Here is a 20,924-nt window from a genome sequence, read left to right as displayed (position 1 = left end):
CGCTGTGCTGTAACATTGCTTATAGCCAGTTCTCCCCCCGAAGACCTCAAATCCATCAGGTTACACAAGAACTAAAAGTTCCTTGTAGTGTCCCAGATTTCCCCCTCCTGTCCATCCCATCCCCCTTCCGTTTTCACTTTTAATTATCTTTTGCTGCTTCATTTGATGTTACACAAAATAGCTTTTTGGAGACGTGTTGGGTATCTCTGTACATACTCACATGCATTCTGTGGACATTTCCTCTTAGATCTCTGACCTGTAGTCAAAAGGTGAGTTTACGCTGGGGGAAAAAAGGAGACACACGGGGGGGGGTTTGTCAAAATGTGGTCTATTGAGACAACTTGCTAAAGGCCTCTGTAGTGTTGAGGGTCATGTTGATCGTCCTGGTGTAGGGGGTAATATTTTGCTCAGTCATTTGAATCTCTCTTTTTTTTGGTAATTGTTGCAAATGCTTCTTTTCCCACTGTTAGTAGCCCTTCCGAAGGACAGAAGCTCTTTTCCAAGTGCATCACTCCTGCATGGTGAATGTCCTAGCTAAAATTAGTTGTATTTAGACAAGGCACTCACTGGAACGTGAAAGGTTCTTCCAAAGCAAACCCTTTCTGACAGAGAAGGGCTGATTTGCTGCACTGGTTTGCTTGAAAGAGTAAACTGAAGGGCCCTCTTCTCTCCTCTGTTCCTCCTCCCTCCTCTCTTAAACCACCTCCACCCACCCCCCTTAACTCAGCATCTGGTGGAAGGAACATGTGATGCTTGTTTCTAAAGGCAGAAAAATAAGCTTTGAGAGTCTAAGGCTGTAATTGGTTGTCTGCCTTTATCCTTGGAGCTCTAGGGAGGTTTCAGAAGTAATAACTGTTACTTAAAGTAGATGAGCTTCTTGTGGCTTTCTTAGAATTGTAGAGCACGTTAGTTGTCGGGTGCTTAAGGAAGCATCTGCCTGTCTGGAGCTTTCCAAACATTTTGTAAGCACAGAATTAAGGTTTTTCCTGTCTTCTATATATGGATGGTGAGAAGTTACTCCTCAAAAAGTGTGTTCTTACAGAAAGAGTAAGACTGCCTTGACTGAAAAGATAGGAAGGAAAACAAGTTCCTTTTAATGATATTAAATTTTTCCAGTATCTTACTTAAAACTATCGGTATCTACAATGTCCTTAACTATATGGTTACTACTCTTCTCCTTCAGCCAAAAACGTAGTTTTGTTTTGATAAGGGACAGATAACTGAGGCCTTCACTGGTACTAAGGGGTTTCTGTGACACTTTTAACTTCAGTATTATTTGTAAATATTAATCCATGATCAGTGTATTGACATCTCATCCTGGCAGCCCATCATTGCTGCTGTTAACTGCTCTGGAGGTGTTGTGGTGTCAGACGTGCACAGTTCTAGGGATTGTCGGAGAAAATCCAAGTAGCTGTGCTGGGAAAACACATGTGCTAGCAGGGGGGGCTTTGTAAGCGCGGTGGCAAAATAACTTGTGAGTATGGCTTGTGCTTAGGAAAGATGCCCAAGTAAGAGAGGTGAAAGTAAGATACACCCAAGAGGAAGATGTTCTGAAGAGCAAAGAGGTCTCTGTTGGCAAGTGCCTGTCCTTGTAATGAAAAAGAACTGGTAGAGTGCCTGGTAGCTTGTTACTTGCATCCCAGTGTTGAATCCTGTGCCCCAGGGAGCTCTGCAGGCGTAAGAGCAGCCGGGGAAGGGCACAGCCCCAGGCAGTGTGGAGCCCGGAGCTGCCTGCCCAGCTGCTGAAGGAGAGTTTGGCAAAAGCCCGTCTGTGTTCCATGAGTTTGGGCCCCCTCTCCCTTTTCCTGGCTTCGTAAGGTGTCTGTGTGCTGAAGTTCCTCATGCATTAGTTGGTACCTGGGGAAGAACACAATGCCTGCTAGAGAGCCAGTGCTAGTGGAAGTCACAAGGGGAATGCTTGTTCTTTTATGTAACATTTGAGACTTGACCTGGTTTGTACTGGTCTTGATCGCTGGCCCTACAGTGGGAAGTGTGAGTTGAACTTGTTTTGTTTTGTTTTAAACCACAGGGCAGGGAATTCTTTTCAAGCTGTAACTTTTAGTTTCCACTGGAAGGGCAAAACAGACTCCTGGCCAATGGAAAAGAGGCTTCCAGTTCATCAGCCAAGAGCCAAAACACAAGTACATCATATAACAAATAATCCTAGAATGGTTTGGGTTGGAAAGAGCCTTAAAGCAAGCTCCGCCAGCCGCTGCCGCGGACAGGGACCCCTTCCACTGGAGCAGCTTGCTCCAAGCCCCTGTGTCCAACCTGGCCTTGAACACTTCTTCCTTTTTTTCTTTCTTTTTTGGCTTTGTTTCTGGCTATTTCAGTTTTCCCATCCATGAGTCCCTGTCCCACCGGGGTGGGTTTGTGCTGCCTCTGATTTCCTGGAGCAGAGGGATTTCATCAGAGAAGCAGAATCACCGAGTGGGAAATACGGATTTTGTTGAGCAACTACTAAAGAGTTGTGGAATTTTAAGGCTAAAAGAATGTCCATTAAAAACTTGGTGTTTGTGAAAGATTTTGAGACTTAAGGATTTATAGGATGAGATCTATATCAAAGATTAATTTTATACGATAGATTTACAAGAGCAGTGATATAAAGAGTAACTTAAGATCAGGAATTAAACAGCCAGTTTTATCTCGGTGCAGCTTTCCAGGTAGCACAAGCTTTGTCTAAATGCAGTCATCAGATGGCCAAATAACCTGCCTGATTTTTTGTACTAACAGAATAAAAGAAATGTTGAGACAGGAGAGAAAACCATTTTCTTTTCTTTGGTTTATGCTAGCCAAGAAGCTTTGGAGATGGATGATGACTTAAACCAGGGGCTGTGTAGTGTGTGCTAGAAAATAATCTGGATTTGCCTTCACAAAATGAACTCATCAAAGGGTATTCTGTAGCAATATGCTTTAAACTCAGATCATGTCTGAATTAAAAGAATCCTGACCCTTTTCACTGCTTCTGTTGTAAACTTCTGATGTGATTCCATAGAAATCAAAGAATTTTGCAGGGGTGTGCGATAAAACTCAGTTCCCCATTTTCCTATGCTACCACATGACTAAAACATTGCTTCTTTACATGGAATTCTCTTAGACCAGCTGGGAAGTTGCATTTACACTGCTATCAGTGAAGTAAAGTGGGGCCTTCACGCAACCAGGAGATCCAGGAAGAGACAAAGCGAGTCCTTGTGGGCTCACTCAGAGGAAGGAAGAGCAGGTTATTCCCATGAGGTTTATTTTCCACAGTTCCTTCTCATGCCCATGCTCTTCCAAGCGCTCTCCACTGTGGTTTGTGAAGATTCCCCACAGGTCAGACTTGGGGGCCACACTGGCAGCCAGCATGTGTGCTGTGAAGGCAAGAATAGAAAGCAAATACTTCCCGTAATCACACATCCCAAAATTACAGGGTAAAATGAGTGCTTCTGCTTCCACCAGAGCAGTGAAAAATGGGAAGATGGAAAGTCTGGACTCCTGCCCAATGAAACCAAAATTGTAAAAGAGAAAAGTAAACCAAATGCTGCATGCACTCCCCAGAACTGACACTGCAATGTGGTAGGTTTTTTCTCTTTTAAATATATACAGTAGACAAGCAGTAAATTTTCTTACAGCTCTGTAGAGCAGCATTATTTTTAGCGCTTTTTATTATCGAGACAACCCTTCCGAGCTTTCAATCTGTACCTGAATATATTTATGTTTTTAATCCATGTGGAAGTGCAGTCCTTATAAAGCCCTCAATACCTTATTCATCATTCCTGGACAGCACAGGAGGCCTTTAGGAAGCAAGTGTTCTGCCCATCGGTTGATGTGCTTGTGAAGGCTTGAAGGATGCCAATAAAGGGCCCTCCCTTTTCCCCACATTGCAGATACCTCTCACTGTGAGTGTTCAGTTTGACTTTAACTAGAACTCGTACTCTGACCTTAGCAAAGGTCTACGCAGGTATTTTCTGGAGGCTCCTAGGGCTCTTCAGGCATCAGTAGCAGCATGAGATACAGAGACTGGGGTGCTTGCTTAGATTTGCTGTTCATCCCTGAGTAAGAAAAGCCACCAGTTCCTGTAGAAAGATGCTTTCAGAGCTTCTTATACTTTGTTTATTTTATTGACTAGCTGTGCAGGTAATGGCACTAGTAAGTACCTAAAGCTTTGTCCAGTGATGGTGAACAGCAGCAGCACCAGCAGCACACTCACATGCTTCATTTGGGGCTCCTATAGCCGAACACGGAGCAGTTGCCTGGAAAGGTACATGGGAGTAGGTGAAAATCTTCAGACACTTGTGTAAGCAACATTTTCACTGCTGTATCTGTAGTGTCAGAGGGTTTTAGTCTTGACACATCTCTTGAGGTAGAGCAGAATTAGTGTCAGTTTCCCGGGGAAGGTAGTGGAAATGATTTGCTTAGGATCAGAGTCACAAGCTCTTTTCTGTTTGTGTTCCACCCTGTGGCCTCTACAAAATCATCTTTCCTCTGCAGTTTACCTAAGAAGGAAAGTTTCATTGAGAATAGGTGTTTGGCTAGTCTCAGTGTCTCCATGGCCTGTGGTGCTGATACTGTTCATCGCTCCCTGGGTCTTGCACCTTTACCCCTCTCTGTAGGACAGCTGCTGGTTTAGGTGTTCGCCACATTCCAGATTCCCTTGGAGTAAATGAGTAAATGTGAGCCGAGATGCTCAGATGACAGATTTTAACAGGAAAAATTTATTAAATAACCATAGAATCAATCACAGAATCCCAGCCTGGTTTGGGTTGGAAGGGACCTTGAAGCTCCTCCAGCACCAACCCCTTCCACGGGCAGGGACCCCTTCCACTGGAGCAGCTTGCTCCAAGCCCCTGTGTCCAACCTGGCCTTGAGCACTGCCAGGGATGGGGCAGCCACAGCTCCTCTGGGCACCCTGTGCCAGCGCCTCAGCACCCTCACAGGGAAGAGCTTCTGCCTAAGCGCTCAGCTCAGTCTCCCCTCGGGCAGGTTCAAGCCATTCCCCTTGGCCTGTCCCTACAGGCCCTTGCCCAAGCCCCTCTCCAGGTTCCCTGCAGCCCCTTTAGGCACTGGAAGGCCAAGGTCTCCCTGGAGCCTTGTCCAGGTAACAGCCCAGTGGAGATGGTGGCTCGGTCCCACTGCAGCGCAGTTGATGTGAGCTGTATGATGTGCTCACTGTCAGCCTTTTGCTGTTTCAGCGTGTATTTATCTCTTGATGTCTGACACATTTTGAACCCAAGCAGTCTCTCTGGGGTTTCTCCTTGCTTATATCAGACTGGCGTCTGGTCTTGTGGTTTGTGCCTCTAATGAGAAAGCCGCTTAATTTTCACACCCAGAGGAGTATCAGCTGAGACAGGAAGCCCCTCCCTTCCTCAGGGTGTAACTGCTCTCAGCTCTGCATGGACCAGCAGCAGGAGCAATGGCCTGAACAAATGAGACTGGTATTTATAGATTTACAGCCCTTTTCTGTTCATTTTGCCTGCTCTGGCCATACATGCTTTTCTAACTGTGGAGTTTTCAGTGGAGATGTGATTTATGCCTGAGTTAGGAATATGAAATTGAATTCTTAAGCCTCACAGTATTTTCCCAATTAATCTTTTGAGAGACTGAAGTACACATTTCTGTGTGTTGGGATAGCTCTATAGCCTTTGGGGACTTAAGTCTTTCATTTCTAAAGATGCCACCACATAGGATGCAGTGGCTGCTGCTGGGGTGGCATCCACATTTCCAAGGCGGTAAGAATCGTGTCCCTGAGCGCTCCCAAACCTTGACGTTCAGGACTCTCTTCTGGGCTCATTCTCCATTCTATGTCCCAACAAGAAGCAGCATTCGGGCCGCCCTGGTGCGCCGCTGCCTGCGGACAGTGCGGCGCAGCGGGGAAGGAGCCCTTGTCTCCTTGAGGAGGGGGTCAAAAATTCCTTCTCCTGGTCTCATGGTTGGTGGCAGTGACACGTAATTGAAGTGGAAAACGTGCTCTGACATGTCAAATGCGGGCCTGGTTGGCTAAAGGGCAGATTGGGCCTCTTGATTTCAGTTTGCCTTAAAATGGCTGACTGCAAGTTCACATGCCCAGATTTCCCTTTGGGATGTACTTCTGAAATCTTTTCTTAGTAACTTTATAAATCTCTGTATCTGCATTTCCTCAAAAGTCAGTAATGTCAGAAAGCAAGAGTCCAAAAGCTTAAAGAGATGCATTTCTGGGTCCACTTTTTATCATGAAGCTTCCTACATCTGTGGACTGGATTAGATGTGTATTAACGAAGTGTCTTACACTTTGCCCAGTGCAAAGCCCATCTGACAACAAATCATTAAATTGACTCTAATGGAAGGAAAAATTAATAGGAAATGAAGGAATATTTATCCCAGCCTTCTGGGGGTTGGGCTCCAGTTCTTCGTAAGTCACTTCTGAGGAAGGCAAAAAAGTTACATCAGATTTTGAGTCTTTCTTTTGCAACTTTATGTGTTTCATTATTTGGCAAAGAGAGGAAATGAAATAAACTCATCAGATTGGAGCCAGTACCAGGGTTTGCTGGCTGCTGTGGCTGGGTTGGAAATGTCAGAGTGGGGTATGCTGTTACCTGGAACGTGTCCTAGAGTGGGATGTAATCCGTGAGTCATGTGAAGAGAAGATTTTGTGTTCGGTGTCTAGTCTTGTTCCGCATCTGGGTGTCTTCCTATAGTTGGGAGCAGCTCTGCTTCTGCCTCTCCCAGTGCTGGAAGGCTGCACAAAGCAAGAGACCTACTTTGGTTGCGTATGGGGGGATTTTTTGTTTTGTTCTTGACAGCCACAGTATTTCTGCAGAGGGAGGGGGCAAAAGTGTTTTCAGTGACGTGTTCACATAGGTAGAAATACAGAAGAGCAGATATTTAACCAAATGATCACAGGTTGTGGTCAGGAGCCTCCTGTTCCATGAGCTTTGGAGATGAACGTCCATCTCTTGACTAATAGCAACACGTAGTGCCTCGGTGTTTCAGAGAGCAGATGGGACACTACTAGAACTGTCATGTTCTCACATAGTTAAAGCAGAACCCAAATACTGTACTGGGACAGGCTTGAAAACCAGAACAACCAGGAGATGATGTGTGTGAACAGAATGGGACAGTGGATGGAGGGGAAACCAGCAGCGGCTGTCACAGCAGCTCAGAAATGCTGTTGGCAGGAGGGCTTCCCGGAGCAGAGCTGAAGTGCTTCACCCCTTCAGGCAGCACTGGTCTGTGAGGAGGGCCGGAAATCAGACCGATCTGCACACCTCACTGCTCTCTCCCTGTTTCCATCTCATCGTGAGGAAGCAAACCCATCATTCCGCCATGCACACACCTTGTTCACGTCTCTTTTTCCCAGCAGCAAGCTCGTGTTCCCAGGTCCTCACACAGGAGGTTGAGCATCGCCACCAGGTCTCCCTGTGGTGGTTGGTGCCAGCCTTTATTTAGAGGGAGAGGAGGGGGGACAGTGGGGAAGGCTGGGCCCTGATCCCTTGAAGGACTCGGTGAGGCTCCTCTGCGGCGCCGCTCCCTGGACGCGCCCGGGGCTGCCCCGGCGCTGCCGCTCACGGGACGCCCCCGGGCTGAGCCTTGCCACCTGTTGCCTTTTCCATTCCAAGCCCCCTTCCTCCCCGCCCTCCTTCTGGCCCCCTCCCCACACAGCTCACGTCCCCAGTGGAGAGGGCTGGGATCAGTCGTCACTTGCCAAATACCTTTCGAATGCTGTCACTAATTCTGCACAGGCAGCATCTCTGGAAGCAAAACCAAATCTTTTCCAATGCATTGTCCTGCTAAAAGAGTCTAGAAATGCCTTTTCTGAGGCGAGTTAGATGGGAGGGACTGTGCCATAGCCCCTTCCCGAGCCAGCCCTAGCGGAGCCCGAAGCTGTGCCGCAAGAGTCCTCTGCAAATCCATTGAAGCTAGCGTTTGGCGTTGGCTGAGGCCGAGATTTCTCCTAATGGAGGTGCGCAGAAGGGATGGCATTGCTCTGCTTACACAGCTGCTGGGTCTGCTGGAAGTCAGTTGGGAGTCTGGAGAAGTGCATTGGAACAGTTCTGCTGCCAGTCCCTCATGCGCTCTCCAGGTAAGGTCACGTAGATTGCAGTTCCTGGGAGTGAATAGTCATTGGGAGAAGCGGTCTCTTACGTGCCCAATTTAAGATGCCTTGAAGGGCACTGATTTTCAGACACAAGACGTTGGCAAATAAAATCCCCTCTTTTGCTGGCAAATAGACCTGGATTTGAGGCATCCCGGGCTCTCGGAACGTTGCCATGCTGGGTTTTACAGACCCACCTGTATAAATACTTGTTTGCCCTCAAAAATCACAGTGAGATGTAAGGATGAAAAAGTTTAATGCAAATACGAGCACTTCCAAGTAGCTGGAAGGTAGAGTTTGGAACTGCAGAAAGGGAGAGAAGAAAGAAAACGGCTGTGAACAGAGGTGGATGTTTCTCTTATTATTTCTAGTCATGAGGCAGCGTAAGGTCCAGAACCTTCTCCCTCCCCATGTTTGTCCTGGCAGGGCTTCCCGCTGGTATCCCCCGCGCACCAGTTAAACCAGTAGTTACCAATTCTTTTGCAAGCCACGCTGGGACTGTAGGAATTTTATTCCTTCGCCGTGTTGAAGGAGGGGAGTTGTTTGCCAAAGGCTTTCTTATGCTTGAGGATGATTTATGGGCCAGGCTGAGCCACTTGTGGAAAAGGCAAAGCAGCTCTTGGCAGCACCCCCAGAATCCACTGCAGCTGCAGGGTAGTGAAGTCATCGGCATAACAACCACTGCAAACAGAATAACAAAGTCTGCTCTGTTCTCTTTAAAATAATCTTTCCAGCTCAGCAGCCGCGTTAAACCTCACCTTTCTGCTTACAGAAATGAGAAAAGGCTGACAGTTCTCTGCAGCACGGTGTGAATGTCTCACTTATCTGACTGCCCATCACTGCTGCACCTTCCACGCTTTGTCAGAGTACTTTAAGCGAAGGAGTGAAGCCACCTTATGTCATAGTTTGTGTCTGCCCCTTGTTTTCACCCCTTTGCTTGGCCTCTTATTTAAAAGGCAGAAAAAAACCCGTGTTTCTTCTAAATACAAAATTTGCTTTTGCCTCGTAACCTGCTTCTAAGCTGATTGCAAAATGAGTAATTCTGACTTTGATTTTTCCTGCCTGTCTTTGTTTCAGGTCTCCTCAGATCCTCCTGCTTCCAAAAAGCCCAAAATAGATGACTCTGCTTCCCAATCTCCAGCTTCTACTGAGAAGGAAAAACAGTCCAGTTGGTTACGGTCCTTATCCAGCTCATCTAATAAGGTGATTACTGAATATTTTGTAATCAAGAGAGATCAAATGAGCACATAGCATCGCGTCACTGAAACCAGGAGAGCAAGAACTTGCCCAGGTTTTCTAAATTTGTAACCTTTCAGTCCTTTTCCTAGGAAACACTCTGCTACTCAGTCCTCCCAGTTTCCTCGCCATCTTCCTTGATTGCTACCCTGATTGCGACCATGAAGGAAGCAATTCCTTCGTGCCTTTCAGGTCCAGGAATCCTGCAAGACTCAGGAGCCTGTTGTGGTCCCTGCAAACTTCATGTAACTTAGTGGCAGAGAAGAACCTGTCAGGTTTCACACTGGTGCAGAGAACCTCTTCTAGTGGATCTCCTCTGCAGGTCCTAGCCAGTGGGGAGAAGCTGTAGAACTAACAGTGTGTGCTGAGAAGCAGGGCAACCACTCCACTGGGGGCTAGAGTTTAAAAGACTGCTCACATTCACTGATTTTCCTTTCCTCCCCTTCCCAGAGCATCGGCTGTGTCCATCCCCGCCAGCGGCTCTCGGCTTTCCGGCCCTGGTCCCCAGCTGTGTCGGCAAACGAGAAGGATCTCTCAACCCACCTTCCTGCCTTGATCCGGGACAGGTAAGGAAGCGGGACCTGAAGGAAGGCCTGGGCTGGCAGCCAGGGGGATTTATTTGACAGCAGTTGTGTCTTTGCTCCCTTGCCCTGGTAGCTGGTGGCTTTGCAGCTCAGCCAGTTACCCACTCGCATGGGATTAAAGAGCATTCGCAGCTGCAGAGAGTTAATTCACAGAAGAGGAACAAAAGTACCGAGCTTTTGTGCATTCATTGAATAGGTTTTGTTAGGTGAACATGTCATAGGAGCCTGCAGTGGAGGCTGCTTCTAAGAATTTATGAACAGGGTGAGCTGGAGAAGTCGTCTCCATGTTTAAGTGAGTGCAAAGCACTCAGCAAACACAGGCAGAGTCTCAGGTGGTGTCGGTCAATGGAACTTTGCTGCCAGTCCAGTTACTTGCAGTTTTGGTGTAACACGTGGATTGGGAAGCTTTTAAAGCCAAGGACATTGGCTTTAACTGTCCGAGATGGCTACTAGAATGACCGTTTTCTTTTGCCTCCCCTTCTAAACCAGTTTCTACTCCTACAAGAGCTTCGAGAATGCCGTGGCCCCCAACGTGGCGCTTGCGCCCCCGCCGCAGCAGAAGGTGGTGAGCACCGCGCCCTGCGCCACGGCAGTGCCGCGCAGCACTGAGCCCGGCAGCACGGCCCCGCCGCGCAGGAGGAGGCCCGCGGCCGAGAGCACAGCCCTGCCCGAGGCAGCGGCCACCACGGCAGCCCCGGCTCCTGCCCCCGAGGAGGACAAGGAATCAGAAGCAGAAATCGAAGTAGAAACCAGGGAAGAATGTGAGTGACCGTCCCGTTCCATCCCAGAATGGTTTGGGTTGAAGGGGCCTTAAAGCTCATCTAGTTCCAGCCCCCTGCCATGGGCAGGGACACCTTTGTAGCAGAAGTGCTCCAGCCTGTTGTGCTTTGTTTCCGCTGGGTTTCCCTCAGCAATACACAGAGCTTAGCTGTTCAACCTCTGTTTTGTTCAAATACAATTTTGGAAGCTCAGTACCTCCATGAGATGTAATAATGCAATCTCAAGTAATATTGAAAACCAAGAACAGAAGATAGGGGGTGTTTTCCTGTTAGATGAAGGACATCATGGACTAGGTGATCTCCAGAGGTGGCTTCCAACCCTCATGACTGTGATTTTGAGCCACAGGTGTCCACTGAGCTGGAGTATGGTATTAAAGCAGGTCAGTGTTGTGCAGAGGACAAAATGTGTGTGGTGTTCACATAAACCCCATGGGTCAGGAGGCTTCTGTCAGAGCTCTTTGTGGGATACACACCAGTAGCACGTAAAAATTCCAGAGCAGAGTTTTGTGTCAGACAAAGAACACGGTCACGGTGTCAGTACCACATCCACGGAGCTGAGCATATAGAGGAGGAGCCAGAAGGTTCTTAACCAGTGTGCCCACAGCAGGCTCTGGCAAGAGGATGCGGGTGTCAGATAATTGTGCTGCTGCCCTCAGCAGGTCCGGTCCTCGCTCAGGGCAGGTGGTGCATGCAGAGAGGTGACATTTACCCACCGAAAACAGCAGGACCCTGTAGGAACCCTGAAGAAATCTGTTTCTTCACACCCATGGAGAAAAAAAGCCATGACATAAATTGTGGCATAAATTCCAAAGTCACAACTCAAGCAAATTGATTTTCATCACATTTCAAGTATCAAAGTTTAGAACAGGTATTTTCTTTCTTCCCTTGTCATTGAATGTCTCCTCTGTACAACAGGGACGCAGCATATTTTGAGTTTTATTGGATGTTTCTGTATTAATTTTGGATGTTTCTCGTTTTCAGTCACCTCCTCCTTATCGTCGCTCTCCTCCCCATCCTTCACCTCATCCAGCTCTGCGAAGGACATGAGCTCCCCTGGGATGCAGGCCCCGGTGGCAGTCAGCAGCTCGTACGAGGTTCCAACACATTCCGACTCTCACAGCAGCGGGCTGGAAGCGGAGCTGGAGCACCTAAGGCAGGCCCTGGACAGTGGCCTGGATACGAAAGAAGCCAAAGAAAAATTCCTCCATGAAGTTGTTAAAATGAGAGTGAAGCAGGAAGAGAAGCTGAATGCGGCCTTGCAAGCCAAGCGCAGTCTGCATCAGGTAAGGGTGAAGAATCGCTTTCCCTTGCTACTGTCTGCAAGACCCCTTCCAGGTAGGAACGTTGGGCAGGCTCATGTGAAAAAGAATGGGCTCATTTTTCCCGAGTAGCACCAGCCTTTACTGGGGCACTGCTGTAAATCCAGCCGGGAAACCCAAGTCTTCAGGAACCATTCCAACATTTTTCAGCTTGCCACCTGCTCTTGCCCTGGGCTCTACTCCTGAGGGACCAAAACCAACATCTTTCCACCACCGAAAGAATCTTTGAGCCCAGCACAGATGAGTTTGTTCTCACTGCAGTGAACTAGAAACCTTGAACCTACTGCCAGGGTTCTGGGGGTTGGGTTAAGTAAATGGATAAGTCTTCAGAGCCAGGTTGGATGGGGCTTGGAGCAAGCTGCTCTGGTGGGAAGGTGTCCCTGCCCCTGGCAGGGGTTGGAACTGGGTGAGCTTTAAGGTCCTTTCCAACCCAAACCAGTCTGGGATCATACAAAAGATTTGCAAGCAATATATATTTAAAGCTGATTTTTAAGTATCTAAACTCAATGCAGTGTGTACTTAAAGTGAGTTCCAGGAGGCGGTGGATGAAGAGGTGAGTGTTGAGGCATTAACTCGAGCCGGTCGGAGTGGGGGGAGCAGTGCCAGGCACAGCAGCATGTCCGGAGCGGGGCGGCGGAGCGGCTGCGGCCGCCTGGGGAAGCGAGACAGGGAAGGAGTGAGTTTCCCATGACCCCAGTGCAGTGCCCGCTGAAGGGAGCGATGCTGCGAGGGTGACTCTGACACCGGAAATGCTGCTTCTGGGGAAGAACTGCACTGGAGTTTCTGATTTAACCATCTGGGAGATGGATTTTAGTGCGCTCTGGGGGCCTTTCTGCGCTTGGGAGGCCTTTTAACAACAGCATTTATCAGCTCAGGACTTTCTGCCGCTGTAGCTTTAGGTTCTTTATCGTTATCGCGTCCATTAATGGCTCTCTTTTGGATTTGAGATTTCAAGGTAACAGCTTCTATTAAGAACCTGGACAGTGAGAGTGGCAGTTTCCAGAGCAAAGCGTGGTTTTGATTTGGCTGAGGGTTTTAGCCCAGGGTTTTGCAGATGCTGGGATAGAGCCATCCATTGGTGGGTTCTCAGGGGACTCAGGCTCCACACCAGCCACCTGGAGCACAACCAGAACTGCCTGGAGTTACAGATCCCACATTGGTTTTCTCATGCTTGCCTTAAGTGGATTTGGGGCGGGGTGGGGCTTGGTAAAATGGAACCGCTTCCCAATGCCTTCAGTGAGTAGGGAGCAGCATTGCTGCACAAAGGGCATTCACAAACTGCATTTATCACAACCCGGTGCATCTTCGGTGTCTTCAGCTGAAGGGCAGGCACTGCAGTTGGTGGGTTTGGAACTTGGAGCAAGCGTGGAGCTCGCGGCTCGTAGCGCTCTCCAACTGCAGTTCATCTTTATTCAGTCACAGATGGTCACAGCTATTTTGCGTGACAAAGCAAAATGTGGCTGTAGTGTAGAGGTTTTTTATTACCCAAGAATTCGGAGTATCTTGAGTGCAGGGTCTCGTGTTGATTTAAAGCAGGAGTGTACGTAAAGTACAGAAGGAGGTTTAGACATGGGCTGCCTTGGTCATAACCAGCAGTGGTTGGTAGCTGGGTTTGGACCACTCCCTGCGCACTTCTGTTCCCATGCGCTGACTTTGTGCTCACAAGTGAACGGCTTTTGTATTGCAGGAGCTGGAGTTCCTGCGGGTGGCAAAGAAAGAGAAACTGAGAGAAGCAACAGAGGCGAAGCGCAACTTAAGGAAAGAGATTGAGCGGCTGCGGGCTGAGAATGAGAAGAAAATGAAGGAAGCGAATGAGTCTCGGATACGGCTGAAGAGGGAACTGGAACAAGCCAGGCAGATCCGGGTGTGCGACAAGGGCTGTGAAGCCGGCAGGCTCCGCGCCAAGTACTCGGCACAGGTAAGACCTGCACACCAGGAGTATTCTCATTCTCGTAGCAGGTAACTGACCCTTCCTGTGGGTAGCTCGGCTGTCTCTTCCCCACTGGCAGTGGCCTTCTTGTGTCTGATGCGACACAAGCCGAGCTCCTGCCTGTGCAGGGTCTTTGCCCCCCTCATGGTGGCTCACAGCCCTAAGGCAGTGTCCCTTCTGTCAGTCCTGCAGGTCTGCCCAGCGCTGGGCATGTTTGTCAGTCGGACATCACCATTTACAGAGACAGGCGCTGGCCAGGATTTCAGTTCCACTTGCAAGCAGTGGGTTCTGAAGGACGGGCAGGCTTGGCTTGGCTGTATTTAAATGTCCATACACACACACGCCGTATCTGCAGGCTTACCGGCTACACACACACTTAAAGGGACTCCTTCAGAGCATGTTTACTGGAGGGCCTTTTCTACCAGGCGTGTTGTTGCACACGCGTGCTTTACGAGCGTGTTGGTACCCAGCACATGAGCTGCAAACAGCTGCTGTGGTCGCTTTAAGGGAGGGGGACAGGCAGAGGTGCAGCCGGCAGCCGGGCGCGGAAGGGGAGCGGTGCCTGCCAGGGCTGGGAGAGCTTCTGCGGGTGCAGCAGCAGGAAGTGATGTGGGCTTCCTCCTGCCATCGCAGGATGTCTCACTGATAAGAGGTGTCCAGACTAAACATAACCGGGCTGCGCTGGGCGTTACCGGCAGCTGGCTTCCACCCGGCAGCAACCAGGGCAAGGCACCAGCAAGTGCTGGGAATGCGGGACCATTCCTTGTGAGGGAGTAGAGGAGGCTTCCTAACATGAAAGGCTAAAGTCACCTCAAAAAGCTGAATAGCCATAGGTTTGTCCTTTTAGAGCAGCCTGAGGACACAGCAAAGCCCTCCCAGCGCTGCGCTGGGGCAGACACCTCATCACTACCAGTGCCTCAGGACCTGGGGCTTTGTCTGGAAGCTCCCTCGGAGATTTCTGGATAGAACTGAGTGGAAAAATACCTCCGGTAACTTCAAAGCCTGAAGTTTACTGAGGTCCATCCATGTGACTTCAGTTCTGGAGTCATGTAAGACACTTTAAGGCTTTTCCCCCTTTCCTCTTGCGTTTGGCGGCGCAGGGGGAGTTCATCACTTGGGTTTGTTCATCACTTTGGTTATTTTTGCGGAAACCACAATTGTCAGGACAGGCTCAGTGTGAGAGGAAGAGCTTCGGGCCGTAGGGGAGGAAGCAACACAAATTTGGGGATGTAAATGTTTAAGTGCCAAAGTACTCAATGGCCAATACGTACTGCACAGCAGTGTGCTTTAGGCCTTTCTTTTTGCTTGGCAGTGAGATCCCAGTCTGGACAGGTGGGGGTTTACATGGTGGGTTAGCCCCAAATGGATGTGCTTTCCTTTCCTGTTAAGTGGCAGTCCTTGGTATCAGCTGATCTTACCTGTTTGTGGCCTAAAACTGCGTATTTCACACCGGGGCCGCTTTTCCAGTCTTTACACCCTTCTCTCCTAAACTAAAATAGTTTATTATGTTTCTTAATGTGCTTCTCACCAGATTGAGGACCTGCAGGTCAAGCTCCAGCACGCAGAGGCCGACAGGGAGCAGCTCCGAGCTGACCTTATGCATGAAAGGGAGGCTCGGGAACACTTGGAAAAAGTAGTCAAGGAACTTCAGGAACAACTGTGGCCTAAACCAAGCAGTCAACCCCCCAGCAGCGAAAACACAGCGAGCGCCCTCGAGAACTGACCCACCCCTCCAGCCCGCCAGAGCTGCGCAGTAAGAGAGGACACGTGGGGACGTGTGTAAGTGCATGTGTGAGTAGTTGTGTCGTGGCACACAGGGCTCTGAATATGGATTCGTACTAGTTGGAAGGCAGATGTTACTCTCTCTAACTGAAGCACTGAATGATGCCTCTTTTTTTCCCCGATCCATATAGCACAACATCTTACTGTGCCTAGAAAACACAAAGTGTTTATAAACAAAATACTTTTGAGTCCACAGCAAATTTTCTACTGGCAAACTCCAAGCAAGCAGCATCGTCCAGCTAAAATCAGCGCAGGCAAGCGGGGCAGGGGTTTTATGTTGCCCTATTGCCTGTTGGAACATTTTGGAATTCAAAAGCAAACTTTTCTTATAAGCTATTTAAAATAATTCATTACACAGACTTGGTATTAAAAAATTAATGAGATTTTTATAATGAACCTTTCAAAGCAAAACAAAAAACAACCTTCGATGCACAATTTTTAATGACTTGTTGTAGGTTTGGGGATTCTCAATGCAGAAGCCCTCTGGTGATGATGCCATTTCATTAGCAGTTTTCCAGCCACCTCGGAAGCCATCAGTTTAATCCCGTCACGGGTATATGACAATTTCGGAGTGCTTTGATTTTTAACTTAGAAAGAATTCTCTTCATTTCCTGTCCTGAACACAAGAAGCAAGGGAGATGGAGGACTGGAAAGAGGGAGGGGGATGAGAAGAGTACGCGCTATACTTACAAGCCCAGCCTTACAGACTTCAGTGTTTGACATCACACCATTGTTTCTAACGACATCCTCACTACTCGGTGCGTTCAAAGGACTCACTTCATCCAAGAGCGCTTCAGCTTATGGAAAAGAAAGAAGGAAATGGATAATCCGTTAAGGAAGTCAGTTGAGAAATAAAGCAAAAGATGAACGTGTTTTGAAGCCATTCTGAAACCTGAACGTCAGTTTTCTGGAAAACTCACCTGTGTTGCTCCATCTTCCCATAAATTCAGTATTTCCCTGCTTTTTACTATGAACCGTCAGTCCAGAGTCCTGTGCCCAAGGGGAGTGCAACATCGCATTAGCGGATACTACAGACAAGAAAACATGTTTGCTGCTGTGAATAAGCCTACGTCATTGAAAAACCTTTTTTGTTTTTACCACGAGAAATTAACTTTGGGATCCCAGCCGCAGCCCCCGGGTCCAGGTGCAGGCTGCAGGCACCGCGGCTCGCTGCGGGGTGCTGCTCAGTTTTCAGTTGGGTTTTCGTTCCACCGCTCTTTGCCAGGATCTCACTCTGCATTTTATTCCACACTTCCCAAGTTTACAAGCTGAGCAGCCCAGGTTCTGCCCCGCGGGGCAGGCGTGGGAATCATCAGCCCAGTTTTCCACCAGCTGCCACCTCGCACCATCACCCACAGGAGCATTCCCCGGGGTGGAATCCTGCCCCCGGGACTTCCCCAGCGGGGTCTGAGTCCCGCTGAGCTCGGGAGGCAGCGGAGACGCTCCCAGAAGAGCTGAACAAAGAACGTTGGTGCTTTACTGAACAAGAGAAAAGTTCTTTTCACCCCTAAACACTCACCTGTCACACTCAAGCTCATCAGCGGAACGTGAACAAATTGATCTGGGGCTGCAGATGTGCCTTCCAGCTCGTTTTAACTCTCAGCATCTTCTAGAGGCAACGCTGACACTTTGGTGACCTTACAGAATAAAAGGATAAAAGATAAAAAAAAGCCCCCCCCAATGGATCATCCTCCCCAGAAGTTACTCAAAACAAAGAACCATTATTTCCAGCAATCTTTGTTTGCTTTTGGACATTACTGCAAACTCTGTAAGCTTACAAATTATTTCTCAGTAGACAGAAAGCGGCTTCCAATCCTGAAATTATCCTATTTACTTACAGTACATTAGAGAGATTATTTTTTTTCCTAAACAAGAGCTGTTTGCTTGAAACCATTATAATAACCATTATAATAACTGTGAGCATTAACAAAGAAGTTCATATATGTGTTTTAGGTACAAAAAAAAAGAAGAAACATGAAAGGAGTAGAATTACTGGGACAATGTAAAACTGGTGGGAGCAAGAAACCCTTCCACCAACTAAATGACGGGAAACTGTCCGTTGATGCGGGGCTCTGCCCTCGTGCGTTTGGGATGCTGGAGACTGAGGCTAGTGCAGATCTCCTCCTCTAAAGTGCAATGCAAAAGGAATTTTGATTATGCTTAAGCAGGTTTTTTTTTTAATGTGTTTTGTTGTTTTTGGTTTTTTTTTCTTTGTATGTTTTTTTCTGCGATATTAAATCATATGCATGGAATTAAAATCTCTGCCATAAGTATATTCATTAATGGGCATTATTACTGTCTTATGTAAAGGGTTTATTTTGTTATGCAGTATGCATAAAAATGTTCTCAGCCTTATGATTTCCAGCTCTGTATTATTCACTTATTTGTTCAAGGGAAACAGAGTAACTTTAGCTCTAGTTGATGCTGGATCAGCACTCACCTGCTCTGCTTCACTGCCACGCTATGAAATTACACCGAGGACACGTACGTCCCCCCAGCACGTCTGACCCCTCACGGTTTACACTTGGTTCCTTTGGGGTTTTCACCTGCTCTCCCCTTGTGACCCAGCAGGAGCTGGCACCGTGCCTGCCTCCAGCCACCCTTTCCCGGGAAGTGGCTCACTCACCTGCTGCCCAGGACACGGCGGCTCTGAGTGCGCAGGAAGCAGACGCGGTCACTGGCACAATGTCTGCTCTGCAGATGATGCTTTTAGCTCCTAAATTAATGAGTTCTGCATTTTTAAATACATAACCCCCAAACCCAGAGCAGCGCATGGGCTTATCTATCAGTAGTTAGTAAATGGTCCTGTCAAACAGCCACCAGCGCCTGTGCTTCACATGAGACAGGCCGGGCAGTGTTCAAGGCCAGGTTGGATGGGGCTTGGAGCAAGCGGCTCCAGTGGAAGGTGTCCCTGCCGTGGCAGGGGTTTGGAACTGGATGAGCTTTAAGGTCCCTTCAACCCAAACCATTCTGTGATTCTATGATTGAGATTGGCAAGAAAGAAGCCTACAAATTAAAGTTGCAACCATTGTTACAAACCTGTTGTGTCCTTTTCCCAAGCATTATAGTAATTCCATGATCTGTGACATGAACTTTACCATGGTTGAGGTTCAGGCTCAATAGCGTTTGATCCTTGGGAGTGAGAACGTTCCATAAAAACACTTGCATAAATTCAGGTTTAAAATCCAAAAGCCTAAGTAAGGTGCAGGAAGACTGGGAACAAGTGTTCCACACCAGCAGCTAATTGGCAGGAGAGGCTTGAAGGACAGGAATTCCATCCCCAGGGATTTTGTCTTTCTGAAGTACGTGTTAACATTTATTGCTGCTGAATATGGACTTGATTTCTAAGTCAGAATTCCTGAGCGTGCCGTTCATTTCCACATCCTCAGCAGACAGCCCCAGAGACACTAACTTCCAGAAACGGGCTGTCAGATGGGGGGGATCTTCAGCGACCCCCCCGTGGGCAGGCTGGCGGTGGGGAGTTGTGTGTGTAATTTCAGGGAGCACCCGCTGGCGGGGAAGGGCTGGGCTTGTCCTTGGGCTCACTCCAGGTCCCGCCGCATTCCATGCGCACTCCAGCCCGGGAGGGCCGGAACTGTAAAGTCCCAGCTTCGCCTTTCATCTGCTCGTTAGTTTCCTTTAAGAAGTTAACAGGGAGAAGAGGTGTTTCCTACAGGCTGTTGACTCTCCCTCTGCTTAAAAATATATTACTTAATACTTGTATATTCAGTTTAATTACTCATTGTTTCTATTACTGAAAGAAGACTTAACGAAGGGAAAAAAAACCAACAGCAATAACATTCATATCTATGGAGCAGCTAACTCGTATACATAATATTCTGCTTTTCAAACAGAACTAGCCAATGTAAAAAAGAAACAGTTAAAAGTCAAGTCAACCTGTAAATACTTGTTTTCATTTTACACTGTTGTATTATAAGTGTATATGGTGTTTACTTTTTCAAACTCTTTCTTACCTGGTAGCTGTCTTGTTTTATGAGTTGTGTTTTTAACTGAGAAGAACCTTTGCTGTCTGTGAGGAACAACACAACAAACCCTTTTTGGAAGCTGCCGCTGTGGGTTCGCCCTCCTCCACCATTGGCATTTCCTTTGTCCTCGTTTTCACTGTAAAGTATTTTATTACCAAAAGATTGGTTCCTTTCCCCTCTGCCCCCACCAGTCCACGTGTTTTAGAGAGAAGGTTTTTGTTGGTTTGGTTGTTTTGTTTTGGGTTGGGTTTTTTTTTTTTTTTAATCAAAAGAACTCACAGAAATGACATTTTTTCAACTGAAGAAAAATGAATCTTTACATTTATAATAGCCAATAGCATTTCAGCACATTTTTGTTATCCTGGTCTCTCCTATGCTGCTGCTAATGACAATATTATGACTTACTCTACTATTCTAGAACTATTTTTATGTAAGTAATGTATGCTTTCTTGTTTATAAATGCCTGATTTAAAAAAAAAATAAGAAAAAAGCTTGGCATATTTATCTATTTCGCTGTGTACCTTGATAGTCCTTTTCCACCCCCTTTTCCACATCCCCTCCCCTCGAAGCAGATAATATTGTAAAATAAAGGACTTTATGAGATTATGTATGAAAATAGCTATGCTTATATACCACAGTGACTGAATGTACAGTGTATAGACGCATTACCTAAAATAAAATTGTTTGTCCAGAAAAGAATCAGTAGCTGTGGTTTGGTTTTTGGCCTGGCTGTGCTGGAGCTATCTGTCCGGGTGAGCGCATGGCTGTGTCTCACAGCGGGTGAGGTACCTGCTGGAATGGTCAGTGCTTTGTAATTTGAAGTTAAACCCCATGCACACACCTGCACGCGTATACCCGATGGTCACTGCCATTGGCCTTGTGCGTGTTGTGCATGGAGAGGTCTCTAAAGCACCAGTGGAGGTGACCACGTGCTGGTAAAGCCCTGGCCTTTTCTCAGTGCTGGGAAAGAGACCCAGGCCAAGCTCCCCAGGGGAGGTGTGAGATGGGGGACATGGGCTTGTGGGGAGACATGAGTGATGTCCCTGGCTTGGACACTCAGGCACAACCCTCACCGCTGGCCCTGGCACAGTGCCTCACATGCTGTGTCCCACCTCAGAGGGCGGGTGACAGAAATATTGCATTTTAACTCTACTAGATGGGCATTTAGTGCATGTGCAGCCAAGTCATGTAAGACAAGGCTTATAAATTGTCTAACCCATTGTAGCTTGCAGGCCAATGAACTTGTCCACATACTCAT

General features: G+C 47.8%; 2 protein-coding genes across 26 annotated transcripts in view; one reads left to right on the top strand and one right to left on the bottom strand.

The window, feature by feature from the left end:
* SKI (SKI proto-oncogene) overlaps nt 1-20,365 on the top strand; it is a 100,961-nt gene extending 80,596 nt beyond the window's left edge. For both annotated transcript variants that reach the window (XM_065696401.1, XM_065696400.1), the window contains 6 exons: nt 9,128-9,253; nt 9,737-9,852; nt 10,360-10,631; nt 11,631-11,932; nt 13,656-13,886; nt 15,430-20,365. In XM_065696401.1, the coding sequence (XP_065552473.1) occupies nt 9,128-9,253; nt 9,737-9,852; nt 10,360-10,631; nt 11,631-11,932; nt 13,656-13,886; nt 15,430-15,621 (1,239 nt within the window). In that variant the 3' untranslated portion in view covers nt 15,622-20,365. The remainder of the gene's footprint in view (nt 1-9,127; nt 9,254-9,736; nt 9,853-10,359; nt 10,632-11,630; nt 11,933-13,655; nt 13,887-15,429) is intronic.
* Nucleotides 16,047-20,924, bottom strand: part of MORN1 (MORN repeat containing 1) — a 126,874-nt gene continuing 121,996 nt past the window's right edge. For 21 of the 24 annotated variants that reach the window (XR_010616284.1, XR_010616293.1, XR_010616283.1 and 18 more), the window contains 4 exons: nt 17,200-19,802; nt 16,601-16,708; nt 16,371-16,477; nt 16,047-16,296 (listed from right to left, as the gene is read on the bottom strand). The gene's annotated coding sequence lies outside the window, so the exon portion shown is untranslated. The remainder of the gene's footprint in view (nt 16,297-16,370; nt 16,478-16,600; nt 16,709-17,199; nt 19,803-20,924) is intronic. The other 3 variants (XR_010616298.1, XR_010616294.1, XR_010616292.1) reach the window with 3 other exon arrangements.

This window comes from Lathamus discolor, chromosome 16 (genome assembly GCF_037157495.1).
Source record: "Lathamus discolor isolate bLatDis1 chromosome 16, bLatDis1.hap1, whole genome shotgun sequence".
In the NCBI taxonomy this organism is placed as follows: domain Eukaryota; kingdom Metazoa; phylum Chordata; class Aves; order Psittaciformes; family Psittacidae; genus Lathamus; species Lathamus discolor.
The sequence above is the reverse complement of the archived record's forward strand: the minus strand, read 5'-3'. Positions and strand labels throughout refer to the sequence as shown.